This window comes from Myxocyprinus asiaticus, chromosome 6, assembly GCF_019703515.2.
Source record: "Myxocyprinus asiaticus isolate MX2 ecotype Aquarium Trade chromosome 6, UBuf_Myxa_2, whole genome shotgun sequence".
Lineage (NCBI taxonomy): Eukaryota > Metazoa > Chordata > Actinopteri > Cypriniformes > Catostomidae > Myxocyprinus > Myxocyprinus asiaticus.
The window spans coordinates 19,066,812-19,088,792 of NC_059349.1; the positions used below are offsets into that span (position 1 = coordinate 19,066,812).

Below are 21,981 nucleotides of genomic sequence, written 5' to 3' on the forward strand. Positions count from 1 at the left end.
TTTGAAAAAAATCGAGATTTAATTTTTTTGCCATATCGCCCAGCCCTAATTCAAACTGCTGTACCTTAAAAAAAAAAAAAATATATATATATATATATATATATATATATATATATATATATATATATATTCAGATAAACATACAGTACAAAAATGCCCCTAAACAGTTTGAACGTTAAATTGCAATGTTTGCACATAATCGCTAAACACATTCATTTTTAAATGTTTTACATTCCCATTCATTTTTTAAATCCTACATAACTGTCCAAACACAAAAATGTATTTCCTATCCCAAAACTGTTAACAGTACAATATGGATAATGTTACATTTATGAATTTTGGATTTTTTAAAAGCATGCATTTACATATAAGGTAAAAACATCAGTTGTAGCAGATCACGATGTGTTCAGACCAACAACAGGAGGTTATAATGTAGCAGAGGCAAGTAGAGGAGAAGTGACTCGGTTCTCCATCAGGTACTGGCTACATGCACAGAATGTTGAGTAGAAACTGGACGAGAGGCCTGCGATGTCAGTGGAGATGTATGGCAGTACTCCTGGACCAGCCTGATTATAGTAAGAAATCTGAGGGCATAATTAAAAACCAGACACATCAGAATAAGTAGTGTGGGGCTGTGAATAAATCTTATGAAGTCTTTCAGGCAGAGTTTTTATAGTTTTGAATTTTTCAAAGTTTATTTTCAATTTGTTTCAATTTTGTGTTTTTAAGTTCCAGTATATTTAGTTTTTATTTCAGTTTCAATTCTGACATAATTTTAATATGGTTAATGTAAAATTTCTTACGACTGTCTAGTGTTATCGCTATCTAATGGCATTTTCATGTTAAATGAAGTTGGGTTGTAAATGGTTCAAATTTTATAATGTGTATCAAAACTATAATTATAATTCTTTTTAAAGTTATATAATTTTTATTTTAGTTTTGTAGTCATGAAAATGTATTTTAGTTTAGTTTAAGTGTTTTTCTAATTATGTTAGTTTTTATTTTTATTTCAGTTCTGATGTTTATGAAGATGTTTTCATGTTGTTTTAATTTCAGTACATTTAATAATAAAATTGGTTTCAGGTTTTTGGGCAGCTATTCAGTATTTCAGTGTCCTACCTTCGAGACACTTTTTGACACCTCATAAATGATGAACCCAGCACAGACCACCTCACCCCTGTTGAACTCCTCTGTAGGCGGGTGGGTAGGTAGGGTGACTGATTGTAGGGCAATAACATATGGATCCCTAAAAAAACAAAAACAAATCCAGTGACTATAGACATGCAGAGGAGCTTAAAGTCAACATGAAATCAAAACTGATCCTATTTATTTGCTTAATACACATTCCTGGTCTTATATTGCATGATTCAAACAGTGCACATTATTCCAAACAAAATTAAGAAATGTTTCTCTTAAAGGGATGGTTCACCCAAAAATTAAAATCTCATAATTTATTCACCCTCATTCCATCCCAGATGTGTATTACTTACTTTTTACTTCCACTAAACACAAACGAAGATTTTTAGAAGAATATTTCAGCTCTGTAGGTCCATACAATGCAAGTGAATGGTGACCAGAACTTTGAAGGTCCAAAAAGCACATAAAGGCATCATGCAAGTAATCCATACAATTTAAATATTGAACTGTTTCTCACCCACACCTATTAAATCATTTCTGAAGACATGGATTAAACCACTGGAGTCTTATGGATTACTTTTATGTTTCCTTTATGTGCTTTTTGGACCTTCAAAGTTCTGGCCACCACTCACTTATATTGTATGAACTACAGATCTGAGATATTCTTCTAAAAATCTTCACTTGTGTTTTGCAGAAGACAGAAAGTCATACACATATGGGATGGCATGAGGGTGAGTAAATGATGAGAGAATTTTCATTTTTGGGTGATTGATCCCTTTAATAATCTTTAAAATAAAAATAAATGGCTCCCCCTATGAAACAACTTTCCTTTTCGTCTGATGTCACAAGTTACTTTTCATCCCCTCCCACCTCCTGACTCCATTCTGGTATGGAACGCCCACTTTTCACGATTCAATCAATTCCTGATGTATAAAATTAAGTCCCGTCTTACATTTTTTTTTTTTTTTAATATCCTTTTTAACTCAGAATTAGGAATCATTAAAATACATAAATTGCCATTGTCATTTCACATAATGACTTTTAAAATGTACAATAGCTAGCACTGCTGTAGTCATCCTCACCCACTTTCACAGGGCAGTCTTCTAGAAGCTAATAAAATGAAGTCCTGAACTTTTCCTCCTTCACCAACTGAGGGAGTGACAACTCGATAGATGCAATCATCCTCATTGACCCTGATCAGTAACTCACAAAGACTGCAAAAGATTTAAAAACACAAATATTTGGACATTTGGAATAGCATTTTTTTTGAATGACAGACTTTCCAAAATTATATATGAATGTATAGCAGTCAGGATTAACAATATATTAATATATTACTGCAATATTAATATATCAATACTAATATTGCAATAAGACTATGTATAAGTGTTACACATGTGCTTATTAAAACTGTTTGGATAGTAATAATACTGTGGTATGTAGAGTATTTTACGTATAGTGTTGGTCCCACTCGTGTCTGCGGCTGAGATCTGAGACGAGGGTGAAGGCTCTGTGTGCTGGCACATCCACCTCAGACTCCACCCTGAAACACAGACTCTGACTCTCCTCCACTGTATACAGACTCACCTGCCCAATGCAATACAGTGAGGAACTAACACTTTCAAGACAATGCACTCAATGAAATGTATAACTGATACATTGAGACCTGTGCTTACAAGGTTCTTCTTTGAGCTGAGGACCCAACTGTTTTTGGCTGCAAGCATCTTTAGAGCAGACACATTGTTGTAGCTCAGATACACCTGTAAATGATGGTATCATTGGATAAAAAATGTACGTGGCTTGTAGAAAGTACCAGATCCTTATGTAGATGTCTGTGTGTTTATCATCTCATGCAGATTGTCAGAGTGATTAATTTTTTCTAAGATAAATCATTTCCAATGCTGTGGTCTATAAAACAGATCCATAGGATCTATCTTCCATGTTGGACTAAAGACAACATTTACACTGTATAGTAAACATGGTGAGTAAACACACTGTAACCAATGTGAGTAACTAAAACCTTTGTTAAATGTAGCACCAACATGTTTTGGCCAAGGTGTACAATACCACAATACCATATTTGATTACAAGCAGCACTAATTGTTTGCCTAAGTTCTTGTTTTAAAAATACAAATATCCTTTGACGCAAAGTCATATTTGCAAAATTCTGCATAGCCTGCATGTGTTTTATTGACTTTTTTTGACTTGATGTCCCTGATTAAAATATAAGAAGAGTATAGCTGTTTTTGACACTTATTTTTGCGGGGTGTTTTGTGCCGCAAGTCTACACACTTTAAAGTTAAATATTGCATTTTTTGTAGCAGGAAAGATTACCTGGTTACTGGGGTCCCAGGGGACGGACAGCGGCACCTCGGTCTGCTTACACGAGATGATGTACTTCCTGTGAAGCCAAAAAGACTAGTTGAGACTTTTTTGGGGGGAGAAAATAAACAATACGGCTAAACAATGTACCTGAATAATCCACTCCAATAGTTCCCTCTCTTAATAAACAACAAATTAATTTCTGTCCTTCCTTATACATTATGAATCTACAGTATAGCCTTGACTTCTTTAGTATTGATGCACTGTGACAGTGCCATCTGTAGGTGAGTTTAGGATGTTACAGCTAGCCGACTCTTCTCACATCTTCTTTTATGAGATTATGAAATAAGAAGCTTAGGCCTTGTTATCTGTGCTAGTAACTAATTGAGTTTGCTACCTATCAAGCCGAATCTTCTTCCTGGCAAGAGCCTCCTGGTATCTCCTCCTCCCCTCCTGTCAATTCAGAATAATACACTCAAAACAGCATAATAGGAATCTGAATTTCATAACTATATTGGTAACACTATACACCAATGTTGTTTTCATTTAAATTAGTTAACTATATTTGTTAACATGTACTAACAATGGACAATACTTTTACAGCACTTATTAATAATGGTTAATGCTAATTTCAACATTTACTTGTACAAAATGTAACATTAAAATTTGTGGTAACATTTTACATAAAGTTCCATTTGTTATTATTAGTTAACAACATGGGTTAACATGAACTATCAATGAACAATACTTATTAAGCATTTATTAATCTTTGTTCATGTTAATTTCAACATAAATTAATAAAAAAAAATAATCAAAATTTGTATATGTTAACATTAGTTAATGCACTATTAACTAACATGAACTAAAAATCAACAATTGTATTTTTATTAACTAACATTAACAAAGATTCATAAATGCTGTAAAAAGATATTGTTCATTGTTAGTTAATGATGTTTAATGCATTAACTAATGTTAACGAATGGAACCTTCTTGTAAAGTGTTACCAAAGTTGTACACATTAACATAAGTGTGACGAGGAGGAGGGCGTGGCCAAGCCGTGATGGTGCACGGCCGGTGTGAGCAGTATCTGACCGTAACATTCTCTACTGTCAGAATGCATTCCCCCATGCACAAATCTAAGCCTAACCCTACCCTACGTACCCTAACCCTAACCTACACTACCCTAACTCTAACCATAACCCCATACCCTATCGGGGCTAGGGGGAAATTGTGTTGGATCACAATTTGATCCAACACCTGTGCTGAATCAGCTGATCAGTGGGAGAGCGAGCTAAAGGAGTGTCGGAGGCACAGTTAGAGAGAGAGACGCATGCTGCCACGCTGCATGTGTGTCTGTGTTCGTTTATGTTTTATGTTGTTTTAAGTTCATTTATATAATTAAACCTTTAAGTTGACTGTTCAGCCTGTTCCCGCTGCCTCCTTGCCTATACTTAAACTGTTACAATTAGTTAATGCATTATGAACATGGACAAACAATGAATAGTATATAAATCAAATTAAATACATTAAATACAATAAATGTTGTAAAATGTATTTTCCATTGTTAGTTATTGATACGTAATAGAACCTTGATGCAGAATAGATCCTTACTGTACAGTGTTACCACTACATTCATAGTTTTATTAAATATAATTATAATATAATATACACTCACTAAACACTTTATTTGGAACACCTGTACACCTACTTATTCATGCGATTATCTAATCAGTCAATCGTGTGGCAGCAGTGCCATGCATAAAATAATGCAGATATGGGTCAGGAGCTTCAGTTAATAGCCCCGTTCACACATGCAACCAGGTAAATTACAGGAAAATAGTTGGGTTGCCTTTACTGGTAAATGTACCAAATGTGCTGTTCACACATACCATCAATAAGGAAATGTATAGGTAATGAAACAACTTCGCATTAAGGAAAATTGTCAGAGCAAAATTTACCAGTATTTTCAAAAGGGCCGTGTTCACACATTACCTCTAAACTGGAAATTGTAGGTAATGTGTGAACATGACTAATCAACCATCAGAATGGGGAAAAAATGTCATCTCAGTGATTTCGACCATGGCATGATTGTTGGTGCCAGATGGGCTGGTTTGAGTATTTCTGTAACTGCTGATCTCCTGGGATTTTCACTTACAACAGTCTCTAACGTTTACTCCGAATGGTGCCAAAAACCAAAAACATCCAGTAAGCGGCAGTTCTGCGGACGGAAATGCCTTGTTGATGAGAGAGGTCAACGGAGAATGGCCAGACTGGTTCGAGCTGACAGAAAGGCTACGGTAACTCTGATAACCACTCTGTACAATTGTAGTGAGCAGAATAGCATCTCAGAATGCACAACACATCGAACCTTGAGGCAGATGGGCTATAACAGCTGAGGACCACGTTGGCCATTTTATTAGACCATAGTGTTCTTAATAAAGTGTTCAGTGAATGTATATTTCATTCAACACAAAATCAATCACATTAGCAAATTACTTAATTCAAAACAACATCTGCTATTTTTACTTCAAAGTGGTCTGAACCTTATCTCAGCATCCATTATTGGACTCCTCACCTGAGGTTCAGGTTTTATAGGGGGCAGTGGGCGTGGCCTTCCATTCTCGTCTAGCACCTCAAACGTCATAAAGGCACTGTTAATGTGCCTCAGAGGTTCCTCTCCTTGATAGGCTTCAGCACATACGCCTACCTCCATACTGTCACACCAGAGATCCTGCTGCATGACCATTATTGTGTAGACATAAAAAGCTGAATGCAGTGCTTAGCTGCCTATTATACAGGCTCACCTGTTCTTGAATGTGTTGTTGACAATGGCTTTCAGAATCAAGCGATCTCCAACCTGGGAGGGGCCTCTAAAGTAAAACATGTCTATGGTCCGCAGGGTGGGATGAGCATTACATAAACGGCTGTTTTGAAGAAATAGCTATTACAGTGAAAGTGAAACATTTAATATGTGAAGTTGAGAAATGTATAATCAAGAAAGAGCTGTAAGATAGTGTTTCATGTTTTTAATCCCTGAAAATAAGCAACAAAAATGTCATCATGGAAGTCTCTCGTGTACCTGTTTGTGACAACATTACAAACCTTGAACTCTGATCTAGTGTGGGATGAGGGTTTGAGAAGGCTAAATATTAGTATAAAAGTGCACTTTGTATGTGTAGCATATCCAAATGACACACCTGGCTGCGATATTAGCGACATTTTCCATCCAGGCCATAATTTGGCCTCCGAATGTGTTGACCTGATGATTGGCATGGGGAGGAAGTACCAGCTCAACACTCTCCACTCGAGTTCTTTCTGTCGAAACAGCCGCCAATTCATCACGGCTCTCTGCCCCTGGCACATAAACAATCCCTCCTCAAGACACAAAATAGACGCTTCAAAGGAACTTAAATAGTCTAGATCAGATACAGTCACTCAAGGCTGTCTGAGGTATTGCCACATGGGCCTAAGCATTCTGTCTGCGGACGTAAGTGTAGTAAGTAAGGGTATGGTCTTGCACTAGAGGGAACTATCTTTTACGAAACTTACCCTCACTGATACTTCTTTGGAAGGTCTTGTTATTGAGCAAGTCCTGCATGATGTCATGGTGAATGAGTCTCATTCTTCTCCTCTCAGCTGCTAAACTGTGCTCCACCTGCTCTCTGTGTGTGCAGGGAACTACCTGCTTAAGCTGCACCTGCAATCATTGTTCGGACAGGTTTATTATCTTCATAATACTTTAATAGTTAATTTATAATTTAATAGTAGTCACTGGTTCTAAAATATATTCCATCAACTTAAACCAAACAGAATTGCAAAAATAATGACTGTTTTCAAACAATCTCCAATCTTCAATTGTTCATGCAAACAGGAGGTCGTGCCCTAATCTCACACCACTGGTTGAGACAATAATGCCATGTAAATGTTGAGCCGGTCAAACAAACAGATTGTATTGCAATTACATTTGGTGCTGCTTGTGGTGCACAAATTACACACTGCAGCTTTAACAAAATCTAGGGTAGTTAAATCAGTTTATACTGCCCTAACTACATCAACACTGAAACTCAGACAAATGGCTTCAATGTTTTTTGTTTTTTTTAATAGTCCCAGCAAATATGGATTATAAAATAATTTCACTCTGTGTTCTGTGAACTTGAGCATAGTTGAGCCAAACTCATCTGTCGCAGAACAGATCATAGTCTAAGGCTACATTCACACTAATAGGTTTTTGTTTGAAAACACATTAATTTAACACTAGAACACGGTTTTCTTCCACCCAAAACTAAGCATTTCGAAAACGCTCTCCATTACTGCATACTACGGCTGGGCGATATGGCTTCAAAAATTATATCTCAATATTTTCAGCTTCTTTACTCAATATATATCTCAATAATTATGTATTTGTTCTGAAATGGCATTAAAAGTGTGTGTTTTTTTTTCTCCATCATTTAAACCAAACAGCCACTGAAGCCAAGCAGACTGAAAATATTTAATGCATGAAATAAAAATCTAAAGATAATGAAAGCATGTTTTACACTAAATTAACACAAGGAAGGACGATATATAATCATTTTCATTTATATAAACCCCCCAAAAAAACAGTAAAAAAAAACACTATTTGCATACATATAGTGTATTTTTACTAAAACATTTTTTGTGAATGAATAGGGAGTTCACTCACTTTTTGGAGCTCAGTTGAATTTGACTATGCTACAATATAATACTGGTTTATTAATATGATTATTATTATAATTATTATGAGGATTATATTTGATTGCTTTGGATAAAAGCGCCAAAATCATAAATGTATATTTGTTTTGTACAATAGTAACATATATATTTTTGTCATATTTACTTCACCTAGAGCTTTTATTTTGGCAGACAGCTGAAAGTGATGTCATATTTACTTCACCTCCATCTGGTGCTTTTATTTTGGTGGAACACTTAAAGTGCACTGCAGTGTCAGTGTGTATTTGACACACTGACAAACAGCATTTTTAATTTTGCTCATTACAAATCTGGTGAAACGCTGTCACCTTTTTTCTGATGCCGTGTCCCATATTTAAAAATGTTTCTAATAACTTTTAGTGGTAACAAAGGAATAGCGTAAATGTGTGAATCTGCAACCATTTGCCTTCATGCATGCAAACCTCTCTGAGGCCGCTGAAAAGAGCTTATCATTCAAGCTTCTTGGTATCATTAGCCCCTCACACGCACACACCCATTAAAGGGATAGTTCACCCAAAAATAAAAATTCACCCTCATCCCATCCCAGATGTGTATGACTTTCTTCTGCAGAACACAAGTGAAGATTTTTAGAAGAATATCTCCACTCTGTATGTCCACACAATGCAAGTGAATGGTGATCTTTATAGACCTTTATAGCTCCAAAAAGCACATCAAGGCAGCATAAAAGTAATCCATAAGACTCCAGTGGTTCAATCCATATCTTCAGAAGTGATATGATAGGTGTGGATGAGAAGCAGATCAATAATTAAATTATTTTTTACTTTATAAATTACACATTTACATCTGAAATCCTGTTAAGTTTAACTTTCACATCGGAAAGTAATAGTGAAAGTGGAGATTTAGAGCAAAAAAAGGACTTAAATTCTAAATTGGCTATAACTTTTTATCACACTAAAATCATGTTAACATGAATACTGTTTACTTCTTTTGGCTATACTTTTGAAACAGTAAGTCTGTTAACACAATAAACTGGCCCTCATTCACTTCTATTGTAAATGCCTCACTGTGTAACCCAGATTTTTGCTTTTTTTTAAAGAAAAGGAGGGAGGAGTTGAAATTATTTTTTGTGGTAATCAATATTATGCTACAAATGCTGTTGACTGAGCTTAACTTATATTGTACAGGGAACATTCCTTTAAAGCACACACAGACCATGATTTAACTGAATTAAATAGCCTTTTGCGATTTATTTGCATTTGACTATAATTAGATTTTGATGTTATTCTGATGAATTGTGCAGCCCTGAATGATCGTAAAATGAGTGGAATGACACGTTCTTTAGAAAATGTAGTGGCCAAATAAAAAGCACACTTCAGTCATTGTGATATTAACGATATTGCTTAATTTTATATAGCCAGCAAAATCAAAGCAATAATATAGTGTACACTCAATATATCGCCCAGCCCACATCATACTCTGGAAAACGATGACATTAGGCAACTGAAAATGGATGTTTCAAACCTAAACGGATTAGTGTGGATGTGGCCTAAGAGACCTGATTTCGCTTTCAGCGAAATTTTGACAAAATGTGTAATTACTGCATTTTGCCTTTGTAGGGCAGTATGTGTTTAAAAAAAAAAAAAAAAGTGTTTTTCTTAAACATATTTGTTTTAAAATTTCTGCATTTTCATGAACTGATATATAATTTATATATATTATTAGTGGATTCAGGACTTATTGTAAAAACTGTCATCTCACACCTTGTTTGTCCCTGTGCGTCTGGCAACAAATGTGGCAAAAGCCTGACAGACTCTCCAATGTCGGCCACTATGCAGGTCCTCACAGCTGACCTCTATCCCCACCTCAAACACACACCAAAACATTTGCATTTGACACCAATACAAGTTATTTGACATCATACTGATAAAAAAAAGTCATAAAGTAAAGAGAATACATTAAAGTACACTGCGAGGGTACACTCTGAAAAACTTCAGTGGGTATTGGTAGAGGTAAACTCTAGATATGAAAATACACTGTAAATTACTTTGAACTCTGAATTCTGGGTAGTCTAAGACTAATTTGATTTAACAATAAAAAATATCCCTTAACTAGGCTGAAAAAGAAATTTGGCTATTACCTCCATGCTTGAGTTGAAGGCTCTGTTGACTTTGGCTTTGATGTTGACTACTTGTCCAACACTGAAAATAAATAAATGTGTCTTTAAAGTAAAATATAAACAGAGAGTAAATTACATTGGCGTATGACATATTAGTGTTTTTTCCCACATTGGTCTTTTATAACTGAGCATCTCCTTACTAATCAAAGTTATGTTTGATTGCTGTTGTTGTATTCCCACATTCTGACAGAGTAATTAACACTTTTTGCCTAATAGTAGTTTAATAGCGCAAAAAAAGCTCCCTAAGGCAAAATGACTTGCTGGTTAGGATGTTTTTCAAAAGAGACTGCGACATGGTTCTAATTATCTAAAATATAAGAGATATCTCTTGCATACCCAATGGTGTGCTCGAAGTAGATGTCATCAACAGATGCTGTTACACAGGGGCATCCAGCATGTCTCTCAGCTGGAATGAAAGAAGATAAAGCAATAAGACTCTTGAAACTAATGAATCCCACACAATTTATAGACAATTTAACTGTCTCATCGAGTTATCTAACTGGGCCCTATTTATGACTGACAGATTTAATGTGAGAAATTTCCCAAACACATCCAATAATTCATTTAGCACAGTCAAAGTAATGTTTTTGCAGTCTAGAACACATTCAGTTGTCCTGCGCGCAGCTACATAATGTTTGCTCTAGGCTAGCTCAGCCATTGCAAACAAATCCTCAGCATTATCACACATATCCTCATAAAGAGAACTTCTGGAGTCGTTACAATGCAGGTCAAAGGTGCTTCATTCATTGTGCAAACTCACCGGACAGACATGCTGTGCAGTCCATCCATTTGAGCAGCTGTCCAATGCTCAGTTCCCTGCAGTTGTTTGCATGGCAGGGCAGCACTATCTGGCTCATCTTCACCTCTGAAGGGTTGCGATGCTGCCCTTCACCCTCCAGATGATGGTCCTGTAGGTTCTCCATAAGACTGGACTCTGATGCCATGCTGATGGGTTTAGGGTCCTTTTGCAGAGAGCACTAAAATGTTACATACTAATATTACAAATCAATTACCACACAAGTATTAAAAGTGATGCTGAATTTTAAATAAGCAGGGACTAAAAACAAAATGTTCTGCATTTCGGTTTGTTCTGAGCAAAAACTGTATTTTTTTCATTCCGGTTCAGAAGTTCTGCAGCCTCCTTTCCAAAAGGTTACCAGTTAGGAACAAAATAAAAGAACGGTTAATAACATTCTTTTAAAAATGACAGTAATCTGTGCTAAGGGGTGGGTGAAATACCAAATTGCAGTGTTCCCAGATCTCGCAAGACAAACAAGCAACATTGTCTGGAAAAACAAGCCCAAAATAAGCCACTTACCTCACCAAAATAAGCAGGGTTTTTTTCCCCCAGTGTGGTGGATTTTTCAGCATAGAAATCATAACAAGAAGTTAATTAAAAGTTAAGTATAATTTTATTTACAGATCTGTTTCTGAGTCAAAACCCAGCGGCATCCAATCTGTATTAATGCATCATATCTAACAATAAATCAGTGAAGACTTGGAAACAACTGAGAAATGTACTTTTTACCTCTAATAATGTTTTCATTTTACCTGGATTAGCCATGCATGTATATGTAGTAATTATACATAGTTGTTAAAAAGCTCTTCATTCACAGAATGCGACATCCACAACAGGCAATTAGGCAAAGAATGTGTGATGCAGAAGTTTCCTTCAGGATCAAAGCACATTTCATTTTTTCGGGGAACATTAAGTGATGTAGTTCCAGAAATTTACTGTGATAAACCCTTTGGCATTTGGTTTCATGAAAAAATTATCGTAACAAAATTAACCAGTTATAACCGCTTTCCAGCATTTAAAAATAACGTTTTCACTCCGGAACAATTGAAAATCACTTTGTTCCGGTTTTCGGTTACGTTCTGCTAAAACTTTCATTCGTTTTCGGTTTTCGTTCCTTGAACCGTTAGTGTTTAATGCAATGATTTATTCATTTATCCATTTATTTATTATTAGAGGTGTTTTGTAATGGACAGTGCTGGGTAGATTACTTTTTAATTGTAATCTGGTACTGATTACAAATTACATGACTAAAATAGGAATCAACACCTTTTTTAGGTAATCTAATCTGATTGCTTTTGGATTACTTTTGACCTAATTCTTGTTTATTTGATGTCACATGCATTTGAGTAGGATAAGATTGTACCATTTTGACAATGGTGCTTAAATGTAAAGTAAAAAATGTACTTAATGGATCAAAATATGATATTTTCTTTGTCTGTTTCTAAGTGAAATAAAAAAAGCACTTAAAATGTTTGTACTCTGGAAATTTTGTCATTACAAATGACAACAGATCAGATCAGTTATATGTGTGAATCGATGTCACAAAAGTTGTTGCAAAAGCGCATTCATGTAAATTTTATAACAGCGAGTACAAAAGCAATTCATGAAACTAAACAACTTTACTGCACTAATCTGTTGTGCATTTACAGTTTGTGTGGTTACCGCTCCATTTTCAGTGTAATTATGGCTGGTGGCTAATATCAGGTCTGTATGTGCAATAACACTACCGACCCCCTCCATTTGAAAAAATGTGAAGACTTATCGAATTTACATCAGCTGTAGGCTGATTTACAATGAAACATGTAAACTATTGAAGAAGAAGAATTAGAGGGATAAATAAATAATAAACAATTTACTGCCTTTGCCTGATTAATATGTAATTATGTAATACACAAAAAGTTGATGTAATCTGATTACAAGTATTTTAAAATGTAATTTAATCTAATTACAAGAATTTGGTTTTGTAATCTGATTACGTAATCCAGATTACATGTTACCCAGCACTGGTAATGTAATAATAAAATGGTTATCTAAAAAGTAGGCTACATAAAGGATTTACATGAACGAATACTAATAATTAAATATATATATATAAAATAAAATTACAAAAAACTCTTTTTTTCCCCCTGGTCCAGTAGACTTGAAGTTGAAAACTTTGAGTTTCATCTTAGTTGCCAGCACACTGAACATCTTGAGGCACTTCAGAAATAAACTGGTGGTGATGTCATTGTATCTAAATAGCTCACAACTTGCAATTACACGTAAATCTCACAACTTGCAATTACACGTAAATCTCACAACTTGCAATTACACGTAAATCTCACAACTTGCAATTACACGTTGCAACGTATTACTTCCAATCTTACTGATTGCGCAATCTTCCGTAACTTCTAAAGTCAAACTCTTTTAATTTACTGTCAAATAACTTTCCATTTTATTCGCTGTACCAATAACTTAATCTACAAACTCACTTTCTTTAACATAAGTATATGTTATGTGTAAGTTTGTGGTTAACGCAGTACATTTACATTGTACCGAACAGACGTGCAACCGTTGTAACTATGTTGCAGTCAAGACTAGACGTGCTTTGATGCATAGATTATATACAGTATAATTCACGCCCTTACCGCGATTTGATTTGGGAGTACGGTTAAATTCTAGACAGCAACCTTGAAACTCGCAAGACCGTCATAACTCCATTGATACACACACAGCGAGTTCACGGAAGCCCTGCTCCGCACGCGAGGTCAGCGGAATGAGATGCACTACCTTGTACCAGCAGCACTTCAACCGCGCGAAGACGTGTTCAATATCTTCACCGCCCCTTGTCTCATGTTTACATATTTTCCGTCATGTACACGGAGCTATAAGCACCCTTCTCGTATACCTATAACTACACCTCTCAAAAATGTGAGTAAACCTCAAAGAAAAAACATGTTTTTATAAAAATAGACCGTTTTGACACCTGTTTTAATGCTGCTGGCTAATTTGCTGTCATGTGTAAACCGACAGGTGGCGCAACAAAACTTTGAAAGCAGTTGTGACTACAACACGAGACAGTTGATGAATTAGATAAGGGCTGATTTATAGAAACAAACAGCCAGCGCTCCTTTAACAGAAAACTGAGGTAGGTTCATAATTATTCTATTTTTTTAATGATTAAAATCCACCAACAGCTCAAAATTAATAGCCCGTCAATTTCGAAGAGGTTGCTCTCATGGTTTTAACTTTTTTGCAAATGAGGGAATTCTGAGCTGTGTCGAACTCAGTCATTGGTCTATATACCTGTCAATCATGTACCACAGGTCCCCGCCCACAGTTCATGATCTGACTGTGGACACTGGCCAGGGTCGGTTGAAGCGGATGGGGTCAGAGGCGGGCCACACGTTGACAGCTGGAGCAGAAGGAAACACATCGCAGTCAAGCTGGCAGACGCGTTTGTGTTAAACGCTAGACATGTTCACGAAGAGTAAAGGGACCGCGGTGCCATCGGACGGGCAAGCGCGAGAAAAGTAAGTCTGATCTCTTTATGTTGACAAGCTGATTCTCATGCACAGCTGATTTGATGTGGATATAATGCCAACTCCAGTTACGACAATTCCAGTGATGTTATAGTGGAAAACTGATATATGTTTCATGTTTATATATATATATATATATATATATATTTGTAATATTTTTTCCTCAATAGGTTAAGTTCACTCTCTTTGAATTATGTTGTTTGTATCTCTTCATGTGAGAAGAATATTTCTCGCATTATTTCAGTTTGCAAACGCCCTTTACAGTTTATACGGCGTTTTATCGTTTTATTATCGCTCTGTTTACTGTAGATTTGTTCCTCGATGACATTTGAGCTGTTAATCATTATAATGCTTAATTGCTCAAAGAGTCATCAGGAAATGTAGTATGTAGATGCAAGCAGTTGTTGCTTGAGGCAACGTGCTGAATCTCTGGGAAAGATATAAGTATTAGTTGGACAGAAAGAAATCTGAGAGTTTTATTGGATTGCATCTTTTTTTTTTTTTTTTTTTTTACAGGTTGGCACTGTACGTCTATGAATACTTGCTACATGTTGGAGCACAGAAATCTGCACAGACGTTTTTATCAGAGGTGTGTATGAAGTATACAGTACATCTTTTTCCTTAAAGGGATAGTTACTCACCTTCATGCCATCCCAGATGTGTATGACTTTCTTCTGCTGAACACAAAGATTTTTAAAAGAATATTTTAGCTTTGCAGGTTCATTCAGTGCAATTGAATGGTGACCAGAACTTTGAAGGTCCAAAAAGCACATGAAGGCAGCATAAAATTAATCCACACAACTTTTTTTTATTATTATTTATTTATTTAATTTTTTTTTTCTATAAATCTCCGCATTTACTTTAACATTCTTCTTCTTTTGTTTTTGGCGATTTGTGCATATCACCACCTATTGGACAGGGAGGAGAATTTATAGTAAAAAAGGACTTAAATATTGTTCTGTTTCTCACCCACACTTATCATATCGCTTCTGAAGATATAGATTTAACCACTGGAGTTGTATGGATTACTTTTTTGCTGCCTTTATGTGCTTTTTGGAGCTTCAAAATATTGGTCACCATTCACTTGCATTGTACTGACCTACAGAGCTGAGATATTCTTTTAAAAATCATAATTTGTGTTCAGCAGAAGAAACAAAGTCCTACACATCTGGGATGGCAGGAGGGCGAGTAAATAATGAGAGAACTTTCATTTTTGGGTGAAATATCCCTTTAAGTGGATATGCAATGCATGTTCACGTACATTGACCAAAAACATTGTGTTTTCATATGTCTGCTAAAGTTTCTTCATCCACTCTCTCTGTTTTTATTATATTCAGATAAGATGGGAAAAGAACATAACCCTTGGGGAACCGCCAGGGTTTCTGCACTCTTGGTGGTGGTGAGTATTACTTGATACTTGATTTGTGTCATTTTTTAGAATCTTAAGAATTATAATCTTTTAACTTTTAACTATAGTATCATAAAATACTCTTATTTTCAATACTCCTTTTAAACACTGTGTTATTTGCTCTGTTGCCTTGTTGTGTACTACTGATCACTAAGCGTATTGTGACACGGCAGTATCCTCTCATTACAAACAATGTTCTTATTATGCAGTGTGTTTTGGGACCTGTACTGTGCAGCACCTGAGAGAAGGGACACATGTGATCACTCCACTGAAGCAAAGGCCTTTCATGACTATGTAAGTGATTCATGCTTAATTCACCCTTCACCAACATGACAGTCATACAGAAGAGATCTGCTTTGTCAGCATGAGCCAAAGCTTTTTGGTGTGAAGCTCTATGAGATTTTACATTTACGCCTTTGGCAGATTTTAATTTTTTTCCAAAGCGACTAACAGTGCATTCAAGGTATACATTTTTTTTTTTATCAGTTTGTAAGTTTGTATGTTCCCTGGGAATCGTACCCATGACCCTGCCGTTGCTAGTGCCATCCTCTACCAGTTGAGCTAGAGGAACCTAGATGGTCCCATATTATTTTGATTTTGGGTCTGCTTTTTATTTGGATTTTATTTAGGTTAAATATTGTGTTAAATATCCTTTTGCCGATCTGCATGCTTTATTTTTATTGGATGGTGTAATTTCTGCATGAATGTGTACAGTAAACATGGGTTTGTAAACATGAGCGCTTTCTGAGAACAGATAACAGATAAATTCTTGGAATTGGTATACTATATAATACATGAAGCCCAACGAATATGGCTTAAATATCTAAATAAAGTATGACTATATAACACTGTATACAGAGTGATAGTGAGATTGTAAAAGTACATATGAAACATATGAAGAAATAGACTTGCAGAATAACTAGCAAAGCTGTGCCTATTTGGCCTGAAATATAAACTCATATTCTTAATTCAAACTTCTAATGATAGAATTTTCCAACATATTCTTGCTGGAAATCTGCGTTGGTTCCGATGTCCCTTTGAAATAACTACTTGATCACTTTTGAGCCATCTCTTTTGATTTCTCAAAAGGAAGCTTCTACATTTGCAAAGAAAAATTTGAAAGAATGCTGTTTTGGTCTCTCGGTAGTGTAAGGGTTAGGATACATACAAGTACACTGGCGGCCAAAAGTTTGGAATAATGTACAGATTTTGCTCTTATAGAAAGAAATTGGTACTTTTATTCACCAAAGTGGCATTCAACTGATCACAATGTATAGTCAGGACATTAATAACGTGAAAAATTACTATTACAATTTCAAAAAAAATTTCAGAACTTCTTAAACTACTTCAGAGAGTTCTCATCAAAATATCCTCCACATGCAGCAATGACGGCTTTGCAGATCCTTGGTATTCTAGCTGTCAGTTTGTCCAGATACTCAAGTGACATTTCACCCCACACTACCTGTAGCACATGCCATAGATGTGGCTTGTCAGGCACTTCTCACACACCTTACAGTCTAGCTGATCCCACAAAAGCTCAATGGGGTTAAGATCCTTAACACTCTTTTCCAATTATCTGTTGTCCAATGTCTGTGTTTCTTTGCCCAGTCTAACCTTTTCTTTTTGTTTATCTGTTTCAAAAGTGGCTTTTTCTTTGCAATTCTTCCCATAAGGCCTGCACCCCTGAGTCTTCTCTTTACTGTTGTACATGAAACTGGTGTTGAGCGGGTAGAATTCAATGAAGCTGTCAGCTGAGGACATGTGAGGCATCTATTTCTCAAACTAGAGACTCTGATGTACTTATCCTCTTGATTAGTTGTATCTGGGCCTTCCACATCTCTTTCTGTCCATGTTAGAGCCAGTTGTCCTTTGTCTTTGAAGACTGTAGTGTACACCTTTGTATGAATTCTTCAGTTTTTTGTCAGTTTCAAGCATTGTATAGGCTTCATTCCTCAAAACAATGATTGACTGACAAGTTTCTAGAGAAAGCTGTTTCTTTTTTGCCATTTTTGACCTAATATTGACCTTAAGACATGCCAGTCTATTGCATACTGTGGCAACTCAAAAACAAACACAAAGACAATGTTAAGCTTCATTTAACGAACCAAATCATTTTCAACTGTGTCTGATATAATGGCAAGTGATTTTCTAGTACCAAATTAGCAATGTAGCATGATTGCTCAAGGATAAGGTGTTGGAGTGATGGCTGCTGGAAATGGGGCCTGTCTAGATTTGATCAAAAATGACTTTTTTCAAATAGTGATGGTGCTGTTTTTTTACATCAGTAATGTCCTTGCTATACTTTGTGATCAGTTGAATGCCACTTTGGTGAATTAAAGTACCAATTTCCTTCTGAAACAGCAAAATCTGTACATTATTCCAAACTTTTGGCCACCAGTGTAGATTAATGTAATTACTACTCAAATGTTTAATTCGGATAATGTTTGCTCATGTTTTCTGCTTGCGCATTGTGTCGCGTAAAGGTGCGCATTTGATTAACAGTAATTCCAACTTCAGCCACTAGGGCACTATTCAGAAATTTTGAAATGGCTGATTTAGCAGACAAAAGGTTGTCTAAAGACAAACCGCGAGATCAGTAACCTTAATAGAATACATGAATATATCAATGCTCTTCGTTTAGGTATATACAGTATCCTCTTCCATTATGGATCATTGCAGTTACTTTGTTGCATTGACCATGATGGGTTTGGGTCAGAAGGTTCCGAATGGAAAAACTTCTATTATTTGAAACAGAAAACAGTCTTACACAAATCTCTTCAAATCCCAGAGTTTAAAAATGCTGTACATGTTCTTAGTTGGGATTAAGTTGAGTAAGCTGTGAGGATTTATTTTGTAGTTCAATGCTGTGAGCATTGGTCCCCTCCACACCAGACACTCAGATTGCATAACTTTAACTCTAGTGCGATGACAATAGAATAACGATTCAAAGTAAGAACTTCTCAAGAATAGTATAGAGACTGCACATTGGGTACCCCTGTACATGCATATATAGAAATTAGCTTTACTTTTTACAGTTATTTTGCATAGTTATCACTATTCTTAGTTTGACCAGGTCCAGTTTTATCCATGTCTCTGCCATTAAAACAAAGCAGCCATGTCTTATAAGACCACCTGGCCCTTTAAAACCTGAAATGGTGGGCGATGTGGTTTGATGGGGGCGGGGAGCTTACAGGATCTGATAATGTTGGTCTTCTCTTGCTTTTTAGCTTTTGAATTCTGACACAGACGGAAAGTGTTTTGCACACGCCCAACCTCCCTGGGAGGCAAAAAAGTAAATAAAAAAACTGCCATGGCCAGGAACCAAAACACAGACCTCTCATAATTGAAGCACAAGTTTCAGTAACTTCACTTAGATTGCCACAAAATATTGGTAGATTGTTTCCGGTCATATGTTGATTGATGTTTTCCAGGAATGCTGTGGACAATTGTTGAATCACATCCAAACAGAGGCAAAGGAGGCATTTTGCTCTTTTTCACAAGACAGGTTTTTGAAGTGAGAGAGTATTAAAATGGTTGGATCAACAGCAGAATGTAAAGAAGCAAGTGTTTGCTGAGAATCATTGATTTAACTGTCAAATCTTCTCACAGCTCAGTTTTCCTCACACCTTTGACTGTTGTCTGTGTCAGTATTCAGTCGTTGGCCATTGAAAGTGTGAAGACTATTTAGTCCCTTGTGTATTCTGTAATTAATTATATTAACATAGTTTGATTGCTTTAATCAATCAGAGGTTCATGTAATCCAATGTAAGGTCACACTTAGGATCTCAATCCTTTGTCTCCTGGGGCCCTATTCGGCCACATGCACAAACGCACACACTCACACACATTCCCTCCTCCCTTCACTCCTTTTCTGTGTTTGTTTTTTTACTGTGACATCAGGGATACATAATGGCTGTAAAAAATTAACCCTTTTGGTTCTTTTATCGTATATCAGGTTTGTATATCAGCTTGTCAGGACAAGTCTGGTTAGACACAGGGTGCATGTTGGTGTCTATACACACCAAGCGTGGGAAACCAGTTCTTTAGCCATTCTTCATTAACCGTCATGTTTAAGGACCTCAGATTAGTGCATCTATTTCAAAGGGCTTGTTTCCATAGAATAAACAAATCAATTTCATAATGAATTTGAAAACCTTGGAAACATTAACAACCCCTTCTGTGTTGTACATAGCATGTTTTTTATTTCTGTACAGTTACTAAAAGGTTTTACTCACAGTACCACTTTATATTAGGTGTCTTTAGGGATGTCAAAAGTACCGGTATTTCAGTACCAAGTCGATACAAAAATAAAAAAGATACCAGTGTTTATGCAGTACCAGTAGTACCGAGCTACTTCGATACTCGTGTACTGTCTGACTGACACAAGACTGCTTTCAAATGCTCTCACACTAATTAAACTTATTGTGAAAAAAAGAATGCACAATTAACCAAATTAAAAAAAGTCTAGTGTGACTATTAAACCGCAAAAGGTTGCAGTTTAATTAAATAAATATACTGTCTGCATGTGCTGTGCACTTCACAGTAAATGTGTAAAGCGCTTATATGCTAAAATTGAGCAACCCTAACTATTTTTTCAGCAAATGCTTATCTTGGGATAGTTTCGCAGAGTATTACATTTGTACACAATAAGTACGTTGTATGAAATGCTTTACCCTTTAATGTAGGTATATAGTGATTAAAAACACCTAATATAAAGTGTAACTGTATGGATCAGCATCTGCGATTTCAGCCTAGTGGAGAATACAGGAAGGAAGTTAAAGACAGAGAGAGAGAGGGGTTTTTGGAGGGCAGAGAGAGAACAGGAGTGGAGTCTGGGGGAGGGGAGTTGGTCCAGGCCTTGGTTGAATCCTCACCTTTTTTCCTGTATGCTGCAGATAAACATAACAAAATGAGGGCCAGGAAAAATATGAGGGGCTTCCACAGTGTTTTCTTTTATGAGTTCAGGGTCAGCAGCACGTATCTCTCTGTATGTGTGTGTGTGTGTGTATGAGGGTGGGTTAATTAGTTTGCTCACTGATAAGGAAGCCTCTGCTCTTGGCTCAGCTCATAGACTGCGTGGACACGCTGTGACAGGAGTGGTTACAAAGGCGGCCCTCTACTTCTGAGCTATTCCAGGAATTTCCTTCTCTCTCTCTCTCTCTCTCATTTTGCTTGACTGTTGTCTTGCCAGCTAGGTTGAGTAGGGGGGTATGTATGTCTTTGAGGGGGTTGGAATCTAGTAGTGTTCTTGAGTCCAGGCTTAAGACTAGCTGCCACTGATCTGCTTGAATTTCCTATGATATTGCTCTCTGCTTGAAAATATTTTGGAATGCATTCTACCTCTTTTGATGTTATTTGGGCTTTTTTTTTCCTTTTTTTTTTTTTGTTTGAACTAATGACTATCAATAACAGTATTTCTTTTTAGTGAATGAAAAACATACTGAACCGGAAGTCATTCATTTCGTCACGTCCGAATTCAAATGAACCAAAAACTTTTAATTTTGTTGTAATTAGTTGTATTTTATAAAAAATTATGAATTAATAAAATACACTCACTGAGCACTTTATTAGGAACACTTGTACACCTACTTAGTCATGCAATTATCTAATCAGCCGATCATGTGGCAGCAGTGCAATGCATAAAATCAGGCAGATGCGGATCAGGAGCTTCAGTTAATGTTCACATCAACCAATCAGAATAGGGAGAAAATGTGATCTTAGTGATTTAGATCGTGGCATGATTGTTGGTGCCAGACAGGCTGGTTTGAGTATTTCTGTAACTGCTGATCTCCTGGGATTTTCACGCACAACAGTCTCTAGAATTTACTCGGAATGGTGCCAAAAACAAAAAACATCCAGTGAGCGGCAGTTCTGCGGACAGAAACGCCTTGATGATGAGAAAGATTAACGGAGAATGGCCAGACTGGTT

At 36.2% G+C, this 21,981-nt stretch overlaps 2 protein-coding genes across 9 annotated transcripts in view; one reads left to right on the plus strand and one right to left on the minus strand.

Annotated features, from left to right (window-relative positions):
* Positions 1-136: 136 nt before the first annotated feature.
* Positions 137-13,710, minus strand: LOC127442796 (acyl-coenzyme A thioesterase 11-like). 5 transcript variants are annotated; one of them, XM_051700991.1, is made up of 15 exons: positions 11,085-13,710; positions 10,661-10,730; positions 10,286-10,346; positions 9,909-10,010; positions 7,009-7,156; positions 6,657-6,834; positions 6,264-6,383; positions 6,035-6,173; positions 3,857-3,912; positions 3,472-3,538; positions 2,814-2,897; positions 2,591-2,724; positions 2,224-2,351; positions 1,120-1,246; positions 137-584 (listed from the first exon to the last, which is right to left on the minus strand). In XM_051700991.1, the coding sequence occupies exons 1-15, from the start codon at positions 11,266-11,268 to the stop codon at positions 473-475; spliced, it is 1,710 nt and encodes a 569-aa protein (XP_051556951.1). In that variant the 5' UTR covers positions 11,269-13,710; the 3' UTR covers positions 137-472. The 5 variants fall into 5 exon arrangements, with proteins under 5 accessions (XP_051556951.1, XP_051556952.1, XP_051556947.1 ...); XM_051700992.1 differs by having other exon boundaries at positions 2,220-2,351; positions 6,264-6,329; positions 11,085-13,708; XM_051700987.1 differs by having other exon boundaries at positions 138-584; positions 2,220-2,351; positions 11,085-13,707.
* Positions 13,711-13,897: 187 nt separating this feature from the next.
* Positions 13,898-21,981, plus strand: part of LOC127442803 (single-stranded DNA-binding protein 3-like) — a 49,696-nt gene continuing 41,612 nt past the window's right edge. For 3 of the 4 annotated variants that reach the window (XM_051701003.1, XM_051701004.1, XM_051701006.1), the window contains exons 1-6: positions 13,898-14,033; positions 14,136-14,250; positions 14,429-14,635; positions 15,161-15,233; positions 15,982-16,043; positions 16,262-16,346. In XM_051701003.1, the coding sequence (XP_051556963.1) occupies positions 14,580-14,635; positions 15,161-15,233; positions 15,982-16,043; positions 16,262-16,346 (276 nt within the window). In that variant the 5' untranslated portion in view covers positions 13,898-14,033; positions 14,136-14,250; positions 14,429-14,579. The remainder of the gene's footprint in view (positions 14,034-14,135; positions 14,251-14,428; positions 14,636-15,160; positions 15,234-15,981; positions 16,044-16,261; positions 16,347-21,981) is intronic. The other variant, XM_051701005.1, reaches the window with a different exon arrangement.